At 36.0% G+C, this 12,930-nt stretch overlaps 1 protein-coding gene and 1 long non-coding RNA gene across 2 annotated transcripts; both read left to right on the top strand.

Annotated features, from left to right (window-relative positions):
- Positions 1-883: 883 nt before the first annotated feature.
- LOC139196296 (uncharacterized) lies at positions 884-3,588 on the top strand. Its single transcript, XM_070821988.1, has 5 exons — positions 884-1,603; positions 1,709-1,976; positions 2,231-2,835; positions 2,938-3,017; positions 3,570-3,588. The coding sequence occupies exons 1-5, from the start codon at positions 884-886 to the stop codon at positions 3,586-3,588; spliced, it is 1,692 nt and encodes a 563-aa protein (XP_070678089.1).
- A 4,511-nt stretch (positions 3,589-8,099) lies between these two features.
- Positions 8,100-10,323, top strand: LOC139196406 (uncharacterized). The gene is made up of 3 exons (XR_011581297.1): positions 8,100-8,499; positions 8,601-8,701; positions 9,864-10,323. It is a non-coding gene; the product is annotated as an uncharacterized lncRNA (long non-coding RNA).
- The last annotated feature ends 2,607 nt before the right edge of the window (positions 10,324-12,930 follow it).

Here is a 12,930-nt window from a genome sequence, read left to right as displayed (position 1 = left end):
TTTCGACTCGTAGGTGACTAGCGATTTATTGCCCGGCTATTATGAGAGAATAGAATTAAGCATAATTATATTACACCCAATCTTGTCATACAGACCCCTTAATAGTGGTTCCAACTTATGTGCAGTATATTGCCGTATAGGTCATTGTAGTGACTCCGGCTAGATTGACTTTTGAGCTATGAATTCAGCCGTACAGACTACCACAGGGGTTTCGGCTAATATCATATTTCTATGAAATCATTCTTACCTGGATTGGTTACTTTGTTATATTTTGGCATGGCATACATATGAATATGATTATGATTATGTGAAGCATGAATTGAATTGTTATGATTTCAGATATATATATATATATATATATATATATATATATATATATATATGTATATGCTTATATCTTGATTCAGGGAAAATTATACATGTTTTACAGTGAGGGGTTAGATATGTTGATAAATGAAATGGTTTTGTAAAACATTTGTTTTTGCCCACTCACGTTTTCTATTTTGCGCCCCTCCAGGTTTTAAGTAAGCTTGTTGTTGGTGGCTTGAGGACGTCGGCAGTTCTGACTTATCTAAATAATAGTAGGACATTCCGAGTACTGTATAATCAGTACTTGTCCTACTGGACTGCACCTAGACTTTATGCTCTAATTAGGAGTGTTTACTGTTGTAACTAACTCCTATCACTTTCTGTTTGGTAGTGCACTCTAGTAATTGGGTTTTCTATTACTCGTATAATTTTTATCATTATCGCTTCCGCACTGTGCACATGGCTACGTCACTCTCACGTGACAGCCAGCATGCCTTGATCTCGGTCGGGGTGGGTCAATATTTGTGTATTGATTTTTTTTGTTTTGTTTTGTTTCATTTTGTACTGTATATTTATGGAGAATGGTAAACTAGCTCAGTTTACTTATGGTGGTTTATCCGTAATTAGTTCTATTTCATCAACGTGTACATTCGATCAGATTTGTGTTGATCTTTGCTCTAGGTTTAAAGGTTTGAGACTGGGTTGTTTTGAGTTGAGATATTCTTTGAGTGAAGGTTCTACTTGTATTTTGGATTGTGATGCTGATGTTAAGAACATGTTGTTAGTTCTTGGTGTTGTTGGAAAATCCCTGGTAGAAATATTGGTTTTTGATAAATGCGTAGGTGATCTAGTTAAGTTACCTACAGATAGTGTATCTTCTTCGTGCTATACATCAGATTCTACAGCACTTGTTAATGAAAATTATAATTTAAGGAAGTATGGTTCTCATGGTATTCATAGGTACATGACTTCTGAATGGGAAAACTATATTGAATATGTGGGTCAAGTTTTTAAAGGAGGTTGTGCTGATTTTCATGATACGTTAAAGAAGTTCTCTGTTAAGTGTGGGTTTGAGTTGAAATATTTGAAGCATGATAAGAGTCGGATTAGCGCTAAGTGTTCCAGGAAAGAATCCAAGGGTTGTCTTTGGCGTGTATATGCATCAAAGTGTTCGATTAATGATTTTTTTGTTATTCAGAAATTGCAAAATGTGCATACATGTAAGGGAATGATCCGAAAGAAGAAAAACAAAGTTGTGGGTCGAAAGTTTGTTGCTTCTATCATTAAGGACAAGGTTTAGTCAAATCCACTTATCAAACCGAAGGAAATCATTTCAAACCTAAAACAGTTTTACAAATTAGACATTGATTATTCTATTGCATACTTCGGTAAAGAAAAGGTTGTTTCTGAGCTGAATGGTGACGTTGTTGATTCTTACAAGTGGTTGCCTTGGTATATAGAATCTAACCTTGCAAGTAATCCTGGATCTATGTTTGAGCTTGAAGTTGGACCAGAGTCTAACAGGTTTCTTCGATTGTTCATCGCTTACTATGCATGGATCAAAGGATTCATGTTTTGTCGCCCAATGTTATTAATTGATGGCACATTCATCAATAGCAAATACAAGGGCACACTTCTATTTTGCTATGCAAAAAATGGCAATGATGGTGAGTTAATAGTCTGATTTTATATTTGATGTTATTTGTTCAGCTTTTGTATATGAGTTGCCGAAGATTTATTATCGTTATGAAGATACAGTGTTAGTTTTTGGTTCAGTTTTTCCAGATACAGTATTTTTTTTTCATAAACAGTTTTAGTTTTTGTTCACTTTTTCCAGAAACAGTGTTATCTTCTGGTTCGGGTTTTCCAGAAACAGTTTTATTACACCTGATGGTATTTTATTCCTTTTCTGTTTTTGCAGAGATTTTCGAGGTTGCTTATGCTATTATTGATTCAGAAACAATAGAAAATTGGAGATGGTTTTTGTCAATATTATCTCGTATTTTGAGGTGCATTCCTGAATTTTTCTCTGAATCTCCACATTCATACTGTCTTGTTCATTTAAAACAGAATGTTAGTAGTTTATTTCCAAAGGGTGCGGGTGAGGGACTAAAGAAGAAGATGATGAATCTTTTAGCAAACTGTGCTTATGCATGCACTGCATCAGATTTTGATGATTGCATTGCTGAATTTATGGATAACGGGAGAAGGTATGTGAGGAATTTTTTAGCTGATTTGCCTAAAGAGAACTATGCCATTGCTCACTTTCCTGGTAAAAGATGGGGATCAATGAGTAATGCACTTTCAGAGTTTTTTAATGCTATGGTGTCGAATAGCCGTTGTATGCTACTTATGGATCTTCTTGAAGACATTAGAGTTCGGCTAATGGTTAGCATGGCTGAGAAGAAATTATTCGGTCAGAATATTCATACAATTTTGTGTCCAAATAAAGAAAATGAGCTGAAGCTGCTGTTGAAAGAGGGCATGCATTGGAGGATCAGTCGTTCTGACATGGATGTTTTTGAAGTTAGGATGGAGTGTAATCGTTTTGTTGTTTGTTTGGATGATAGGACATGCTTATGTGTTCAATGGCAGCATAATTGTTTCCCATGTTCTCATGCATTGCAGGTGTTGCAGCATGATAATCGTGATGTATTTGAGTATGTTGAAGATTACTGGAAGGCATCTTTTTATCGGGAAACATACCAGTTTGTTATGAACCTAATTTTAGATTTGGATAAGCCTAATGTTAATAATTTTACGAATTGTGTGAGGCTCCTATTACTAAGGTTCCGTCTGGAGGGCCAAAGAAGATTATGATTAAATCTGCTGGTGAAATTAGTTGAACGAAGAAGACTGTGACTTGTAGTAGATGTGGAGGTTCGAGACATAACAAGGTTTCATGCAAAGTTGTTATCCAAGACGGTTGATTTCTTTTTTCCTTTTTTTTTTCCTTTTTCTATAGATAGGAGCTATCTGTGATATGTAACCGATTTTATTCTTTGGAGATTGCTTATTTGTTTTCAATTGATGTTTCAAATTATATAAGTTTTGGTTTTCCAGACACAATGTTCGATTTTGGTTTAATTTTTGAAGATACAGTGTTCGCTTCTAGTTTCTTTTCCATAAACAGTATTGGTTTTATACATATCAAATGTTTGTGGAATCAAATTGTAATATGTGCCACTATTTTCTGCAAAGTTACAAAACAATCATAGAGTTTGTTGGATCTAGTGTTGGTTTTTTTGCTCTATTTTCAGATACACTGTTATGTTTTGATTCTTTTTTCCAAATACAGTTTAATGTCTTGGTTATATTTTTCCAGCAACATGGTTGGTCTTTACACAACGTTGCATACTATTTCTTGAACCGAATAATCACATTTTTTTTGGTCCAGTGTTAGTTTTTCAAAGAAAGTGTTGTGTTTTGTTTTTTCCATAAACATTGTTATGTTTTAGGTATTCCAGAAACAGTATTATGTTTTTGGTTATTTTTGCTAGAAACAGTGTTATGTTTTGGTTGATTTTCCAGAGACAATGTTAGTTTTACATAAGGGACGAAACTGTTTCTGTTTTGAAATCATAATGTTAGTTTTACATATATTATTTTCCAAAAATAGTGTTTTCCAAAGACATTGTTAGTTTTATATATGGGAAGAAACTGTTTCCAGAGACAATATATATTGAGTAGCATCAAACATGTTTGACAAAAATATTTGTTAAACCATAGTAAAAAGGAAATCGTGAAGCTTAAGAAGTACATTCAGTTGACAAAAATAGTCTAATGCCCAATGCTTGTCAATTTATGTGAGATTGCTACGAAAGCTTCTTGTTCTTTTGTCCAGCTGTACTCATGATTCATCAAATCCACGAGGATATCTTTCTGTGCTTTTAAAACTTGATAATCTTGGATATGTTCTTGAATTTTCTGGTTCTTTGAGAGTTGGTCAATGAAGCTAACCATGTATAAGCCGCAATCCAATCTGATTTACAAGCAAATTTAAGTTGTAATGAACATGAGTATTGAAGGCAAAAAAAGCATGTGAGAGATAAGTAGTTCAAAAAGCACATTGTTGGTTTCTGTATGCACAAAACATAAACTATATATAGAAGTAAAATTGGTTTAAATTTTTTCACGTACGTTGTTGGTTTCTGTTGTGCACAGATTCTGTCCTCCTTGACTTGAAATTCAAAGTGACTTTTTATGGAATTGATTTTCTTCATTGTTTCTTGATTTAAATCCCTAAGTTTTGAATGGCTTGTTGATTCCCTTGCCTTCTCAAGCCAATAATGAACAAAGTTCCCCTGCATAAAGTTATTATAGAATAATAAGATACTTATTTGCAATACATATGAGAGAGATTTGTGATTTTGGTTTTTTTGCTTACCACCATTGCTGCATTTTCCTAGTAACAATCACATTCCAGATCTTCATCTTTTGAGTTTTGGCGAGCTGAATTGTAATGAGTCATTTATGTAGTTTTTGTGTCCAAAACTACCAGGGAGAAATGGTTGTAATGGAACAATGGGAAGAAAATCTTTGACACTTTTCCATATTGGTCCATCAATTGGTTGTAGAGCCTTTCCTTGTTTTGGACAGTTTCTTGAATGCTTTGTTCATTGATGTTGTGCTGTTGGAATAAAAATCATGTAAAATCATATCACAGTGTTTCTGCATTCAAATCATAACATGGCATACTATTTCTGGAAAATAGCCTACTAGAAACTATACTGTTTATGGATTCAGAGCAAAATTGGCACACTGTTTATGGATCAAAATCATAATAGGCCACACTGTTTCTTCAAAAGTACTACACAACCACACTGTTTATTGATACAGAATATAATAGAGCACAAACTTTGTGTTATTTTACCTGTATATATACAAATATTCATAGAAATTAGTAATTTTGTTTTTTTAACTTTATTAAATATGCAGTTAACAAAAAGTTCATACAAGGCAAAACTAGTTATATACTTACAAAGATTGTTGTAGAGACGTGGAAGTTCTTTTTTTTTTTTTTTATGTATTCTTTTATTCTTTTGAGGTAGCAAAAAGAGTCAACAATCTGAGTTGATAGAGGTCCATTTGACATCAAACTGTGCAAGTCTTCTTTCAACACCATTATTCTTGAATAGTTGAAATCTGTAGTTTCAGCAATCCAGTATTGATCGCTGCAAGAAATTGCATAAGGTTTAGTTATGTTATATTTATTTAGTGCTTATAAAGTTATGGGAGTTTGTAATTAAACATTAGTTAAGAGTTTTTTGTAGTACTTATATGTCATTTGTTGAGTAGAATTGAATTATTTTCCTTTTTTCATCTGGTTCCAGCATCTTGTACACTTGAAGTTGTGTCCAGTTCACACCACTATTTTCAGATTTGTTGCTAGAAAGTCATCAGGCTGTGATGAATTCTCGTCTTTTAAATTCAGATTGAATGATTAAGTGCTTGGGAGGACTATATTTCTGCATTTGGTTGTCGTGTTTCTGGATGTTTGTTTTTTGGATTGCCCATTATTCTTCTTAAGAGCATCATTGTGTTTCGGAGCTTGAATTTCCTATTCTTTCTGTTTTTCTTTTGCCATTGATGAAAGAATTTTGTCTGGCAGTCCTGCAATTTTGTCATCATTCACCATGTTTACTTGAATTTCTCCCTCGTTTGATTGTGAAACAGATTTGGCCCTTTCCTTTTTCTTCCTCTTTATCACTGTTGTTGGTTGCAGTGTTTCAGAGCTTTTCTTTTGCCTCTTTGTTCTGCATTTGCTGTTTTCTTTATGTTCTGTCTTTCTCTTCTACTACCTTTGCATTTTTTTCTGTGTATTTTGCATTGAGTCTCCAATGATATCTTCTTTGGTACTGTTTTCAATCTGCAAATGTACAGTCTCCTTCTTGGTGTATGATATTCTTTCTACTTCTCCAATCATTCTCCTCTTTTGTGTACTTTTCGTTCTTTTCGATATCACTTTGACACTAGTTCTTGTTGAGCTTGGCACTTGTATAGTTATCTTAAGTGAAGCCATTTGCTAATATAGTTTTATTAGAATGCAACTTGTACATAAGAAAATATAAATTAATATGAGTACACATAGTTTCTGAAAGTAACACAAAAATGGAGCATTGTATCTGTAATTGTAAAACATTATATCACTGGATAAGTTTTTATTTTTTTCCTATAATTGAAATAGAGTACACATTATGCATGAAATACTGTTAAAATCACAATAATTTTATACTAAACAATGCAATGGAGTCGAATAACACAATGTTTCTGCAATTGAAAAATGCAAAAGTTGTAGTTTATAATCACAGTGAAACATGCTCTAACTAGATTTCGTACATTTCTTTTCTCAATTCAACACTTTTTCAACCAAATGGAAAAATATATTTGCTAGATCCTTAACATTTAATGTCGATTAAGAAAATGTTGGGGGATAAATTTTTCATTAGCATTGTAAGAGTGATTTTTATAGTGCAGATGAAAAATGCTGATTAATTTCATGCATGTTGTTTTGTATACGCTTGATTCAAGTAGATCTAACTTCTGTATACAATGAAATGATATTTTAAAATTATTTGAGAAAGTTTGTAAGAATTTTTTACCTTTGTTTGCATATGCTTGATTCAAGTGAAGTCGATCACCGGAAGTTGCTTGCCGAAGTTGAAAATCTTACGATTTTCTGAAATCGAAGAATGAATATGGATGACTTTGGCTCAAGGAGGTTGAAAAGTGTGTCGGTTTTCAGGTTTTGGGTGCGAGAAAATGGTTCTTATGTTAGAATGATTTAAGTCGCTGCCTAATATCAGTATTATATTTTTCTTTTTTCTTTTTTGGTTTGTTAATGATAATTTGAACATTTTTCTAGAAACAACAAACATTTGTTCCAGAAATAGTTTTTATTTTTGTTTAGTTTTTGTATAAATAGTTTTAAGTTGCGGCCTAATATCAGTATTATACAGTGTTGATTTTGTTCATTTTTCCATATACAGTTTTATTTTTTGTTCACTTTTTCCAGAAACAGTGTTATGTTTTGGTTTGGGTTTTTGAGAAACGGTTTTATGTTCCTTCTTTTTTCCATAAACAGTTTTTGTAACTTGTTCATTTTTTCCAGAAACAGTGTTATCTTTTAGTTCAGATTTTCCAAAAACAATTTTTGCTAGTATGAAAATGGTACATTTTGATTCTTATGCTAGAATAACGTAAGTCGCGGCCTAATATTAGTGTTATATTTTTTAGAAACAGCGAACCATTGTTCTAGAAATATTGTGAATTATTAGTGCTATAGTTTCGAAAAAACTGAACTAAGTATGAGCAACAATATATGTTCCAGAAACAGTGAACTCTTGTTTTCTATGATTTTTATGTTCTTTATTGTAACAATTGTAGGAAAATTACAAGGAAATTGATTTTTGGGAGGTTTAGGAAATGAAATATAATATACAATTTGGAATTTGTAATATAAAATCCAGAAACCGATCCCTACAACCGTTTGACAAAAAAATAAACTAGACTATATAATTTGTAATTGTAATGACTGAGTAATTACAATGAAATAACGTCATCATCATGTCACAGCCCGTCCTGAAAGATATTCTTTGACGGTGTGACATGTCTAAATTACCCTTGGACGTCGAGTACGTTATGTGGTGGTGTGGTTTGAGCTTAATATTTTGACCAATTATTTCCTTTCCTAAAGATTTGGAACCTAAGTTTGATATGTTTTTAGTTTGGTTGGCCAAACCTGGACCACGCACACGTACCAACCAATCTCGTTGACCCTCTCTCTCTCTCTCCCTCTCTCAGTTTTCTTCCATTTTCCATACAATACGTATGGCCAACCTTTGAACCTAGCTCTCTAATCACGGATCGAGATTTTGGAAGCCATCTTTGTGTTCCTTGTGAACTCAGGAACACATCAATACCATTTTTAGAATGTGAATCCTTCAAAAACCCGAGAACCCAGAAATCCCATATTTGAGCACTGTTCATGCAGTCATGATCGTGGAAGTTTTAGTGAATTTTAAGGTTCTAGGAAGCTTTAGACATCTTCACGAAGCTCGGGGAAGAAAGTTGGAGTGTTTTGGACATCGGGAAGTCCCAAAAATCCCAGAAAGTTGGAGTGTTTCAAGTTTTGGCCAGATTATCGAGGTTCCTCCGGCGAGATTCCATGGATTTTAGGGCTTAAAATTGGTAAGGTTTTGTTCTACTCATTGTAAGTTTTATTTTAAGACAAATTTCATGAAGTTTGGTTGAGAAATGAAGAAGATATAAAGGTTTCAATATTTTTCCAGTTTCCGACGATCGCAGCGGCACCGGTGCCGGACTCTGGCGAACCAACGAAGAAGGAGGAGAATGTTCTGTCAAAGTTGACGGAATATTCTAACGCCGTCAGGTAATTCTAACTATATATGTTGTTTTTAATGGAATATTCCGTTTGGTGTGCCAGACACGTGCCTTCGCGTGAGCCGCACGTCTGGCCGTGCCTTGGTTGGCGTGCGAGGGCGTGTGGGTGCACCGAAATTTTTTCTAAAAATATGGAGATGTTGCTGAGGTTGAGTAGGTCATGGTGGTATATTCAAATACCCCATTTGATCAATGTATGAGAAGTTATTTCCTAGTTTTGTGTATGTGATTTAAATAACGTTTATTTAGTTATTTCGCATATAGGTGAGACCTATCTTGAGGACGAGAGCCATCAATCGAGCCTAGGGGGCTATGACCCTTCGACATACCAGAGAGTGGGCTTTTGGTTTTTTGTATATATCTACATACTTGAAATTTTTCCCAGAAAACGAATTTGAATGATTATACGCTTTGAAATGCCATGCAAAGTATTTGCCTATTTTGTTTATGCATTAGTAGTTGCATATATTTATGATTGATGCTGCGGACGCACAGGTAAGTGCCAAGTAAGTTCATAAATGAAAGATATGGGATTACTTCAGTTATGCAAGATATGATGTGATGTATTGAGAGCTCATAAACCTACACCCCTGTGTTAGTGCTCCCACCCAGAGTTAAGGCACAGTCCTTCACGTGATGTTCACCTCCCGCACCATATGCTCACCTTGGATCCAAGTTAGGTGTACAGGCTTGTCGTACAGACCACTTTAGGAGGTTCTGACTCGTAGGTGACCCGCGATCATTCGCACAGCTTTCACATGATCGTAGCACTAGAGCATATTTATTTTACACCTAGTCTTGTCGTACAAACCACTTTAGGTGGTTTCGACTCGTGTGCATAATTTGATATGATTGAGATTAGTTATGAGCTATAGACTCAGCCGTGCAGGTCACGTTAGGTGGAGCCGGCTGATATGATATCCGGCATTGATATATTTTAATTGAATTACTTATGGCATTTCATTAAGATACTTTGGCATGGTATATTTCTATGGATTTTCATCTTGAGCATGATTTTTGTTATAGCATATATTATATTTCTGGGAAATTATACATGTTTTACGGCGAGGGGTTAGAACTTTTGAGAACCGAAATGATTTTGAAAAGCTTTGTTTTTGCCCACTCACACTTTTTGTTTTGCGCCCCTCTAGGTTTTAGGTAGAAGTGCTTTGGTGGCTCACGAGGATTTCGATGGTGGTTCTGACAGAACATCACAAATGTAGGAGCACCTTTGGGTGTTATATGTATTACTTTTCCAGTCGGACTGCACTTAGGCAATTTATGCTCTGATTGTGTATTTCATACTTAATCTTGCACTTGCACCTTATCTTAATTAGTGCTCTAGTTGGTTTGGTTTTTAGTTATACGTATTTCCTTATATCTCTATTGCTTTCGCACTATGCACATGGCTACGTCACCCTTACGTGACGACTAGCATGCCCTGATTTAGGTTGAGGTGTGTCACATCATCTACAAAAAGTTCATCAATGTAATCATATGTCCTAGCAACCCTTTTTTCTTCGAGCAACCTTTTCAGTCCATTTGGATTGCTGTGCGGATGATTCACCAAGATAGTTATAATTGAAGCTCTCTTCTTAAATACTTAATTAATTATCAGATTTCCCTAGATTCATTGAATTGAATGGATAACACATCACAACCAAATTATTCTTTATCAAGTTCCCTAACTATGGAATACGCATGATAGAAATACTTAACAAAGATCATTAAGTTCAATGGAAACCATAAGCATTGACGAGGCATTCATAACTATGAAAAGCATGTTACTCTTGCCTAGGATTTACTTAACACAATCGTGACTAGCGACTTTTACTACTCATGAATATAAGTTCATAACGATTAGGTGAAATTCCCTTATACTCTAGCATCAAATTCATGCATGCAAACTAAGTTGGCCACCTTAATCAACATACAAGAACAAGTTCTTAATAAAACAAATAAGTAAACCACATTCACGATTCATGAAACAATAACTGGAGGAAATCAATTCATATAAAACATATAATCATGGCTTCGAATTCACCTCCAACTATAAAGAAATTAGTTCCTCATGTTCGCAATTAAACAAAGATAATTTAAATTAAACATTGAAATCAAAGATAGAATACACCTAAGAACGCACCAGCAATCCAATCTTCTTGAATGGCAAGCACGACTCCAAATTTCCTCCTTTTTCTCCTTCCTTAGCTGCGGCACAATGAGGGATTTATGGTGAATGGTGTAGTGAATTGTGGTAGAGGGTGGTGGACTGAATGGTGAGGCATATACGTGTATTTATAGGGCTTAAGTGCAGCACCTATATAGCAAAGGAAAAGGATTTGAAGGCCTAGTTTGTATAGGAAAATAATAACACAATCCTTGAAGGAAAAGGGTCATCTAGAAGGACAGAAACCAACAAGGAAAGGGAGAATCAGGTTTCTAGAACTTCTAGAAAGGTTTGAGGCGCCAGATTTGTAGGATAAGGAATAAGGCCTTCTAGAAATGTTGTTTTGTGGCTGATTCCTAGAATAAAAAACCTTTGTAGGAGTGGATAAGGGCTTCAAGAAACCAATTTTAATGTGTTTTATTTGTATAATTATCCCTTAGAAATAGCTAGAATTAAGGCACAAACTGATGTAGATAAAATAAGATAGGATAAAGCTAGATTAGGCAAGAATAAGATAAGGTTGGATAAGGTTTTGGATAATGTTCCTTCTTTTGAGCTTGTTTGTACCATACTTGACCAATCCCGAAACTACCGAGCACCGGCCAACGCTATACTGTCAAGGACCCAGAAGAGTTCCCCTCCGACCAGGAGGCCAATCACTACTCGACACGTGTCAAGATTAGAAGCCAATCAGAGCGCAGCACGTGTCAACATCAAGAACCAATCATAACATGACACATGTCAATGTGACAAAGCTACAAGTTTTTCTATAAATAGGGGTCATTCCCCCACAATATTGCCTAATGCCATTTTGTGTTAAATCATTCACAAGAACTCACTAAATTGAGAGCTTGATCCTTTGTACTTGTGTAAGCCCTTCACTACTAATAAGAACTCCTCTACTCCGTGGACGTAGCCAATCTGGGTGAACCACGTACATCCTGTGTTTGCTTCTCTGTCTCTATTCATTTACGTACTTATCCTCACTAGTGACCGAAGCAACCAAGCGAAGGTCACAAAACCTGACACTTTCTGTTGTACCAAAGTCTTCGCTGATTTTGTGCATCAACATTTGGCGCCGTCTGTGGGAAGCGACACTTATTCCTACTCTCTTCAGCTGTGTCAAGCTGGTTTCTATCATTCGTACACTTTCTTTTGACCAGGCATCCCTCTCCAACATGGGAAGCGAAGGAAGCCACAGCACACAGAATGACACCCCCCTTGCACATAGTGCGAAACAACGAAAGAAGGAAGGAAAACGAGTTCTTCTTCAAGCTAAAGTCGATGAATTGGAAGCTCAGAACAACAAGATAGCAATAAGGAATGAGGTCCTCCAGGAGCAATATGAGAAGCTCTTCGAGACACTCCACGAAGCTAGGCAAGCTCAGACACGCGAGCTTGTTGCCCCCGTGGAAGTCAACCATCAACTGGGTGCCCTCCAACATGGAGGGTCACATGCATTCGACATAGATATCCCTGATAGGGAACAGATTACCCCTCGACTTGATAATCAACATGAGGCTTCTCTTAACCCAGTTGCTTCGACCCGAACCATGAGAAGTGGAGGGAGACACCTCTTTACTGAAGGGGCAGAAGGATCGAAAGCCGTCTTTCGCGATTGTCGGGATTTCCTGAAGCAACGTCGAGAGAATTCCATCCATATAAGCTCAAAGATTAATGACCCAAGGATTTCTGAGAGACTCGGTCCCCTGCCACGGCCCAAGTCGGCCACCAATTTGGGGAAGGGGCAACAAGTCCCAGAGAGACATGAGGGTACAGGGGACTCAGAGGTGTTCCGACAGACATACCCTGGAAGCCAGTACAGCGAGTCCAGGGAAAAATCACATGCCCTCGATCAAACCTTCCTAATTCCAAGAGGAGATGGAGATTTACGAAAGAAAGCTCCAGTGACACATAACTCCGCTCAGGACCCCCTTGTCCTACAACTTCTTGAGGAAGTAAACAAGTTGAAGGCTGAACGTCAGGCTGAAATACCTGACTGGAACCAACCCAGGCCTGGCCCTCTTACAAGGAGGATCCTCAACACCCCC

Source organism: Malus domestica, chromosome 01 (assembly GCF_042453785.1).
Source record: "Malus domestica chromosome 01, GDT2T_hap1".
In the NCBI taxonomy this organism is placed as follows: Eukaryota; Viridiplantae; Streptophyta; class Magnoliopsida; order Rosales; family Rosaceae; genus Malus; species Malus domestica.
The sequence above is the reverse complement of the archived record's forward strand: the minus strand, read 5'-3'. Positions and strand labels throughout refer to the sequence as shown.

Coding starts and splice junctions, on each gene's coding strand:
- LOC139196296 (XM_070821988.1), top strand. CDS start 884: ATGGAGAATGGTAAACTAGCTCAGTTTACTTATGGTGGTTTATCCGTA. Junction 1,604..1,708: donor CTTCTATCATTAAGGACAAG/GTTTAGTCAAAT, acceptor GGTAAAGAAAAG/GTTGTTTCTGAGCTGAATGG. Junction 2,836..2,937: donor CTGACATGGATGTTTTTGAA/GTTAGGATGGAG, acceptor CATGCATTGCAG/GTGTTGCAGCATGATAATCG.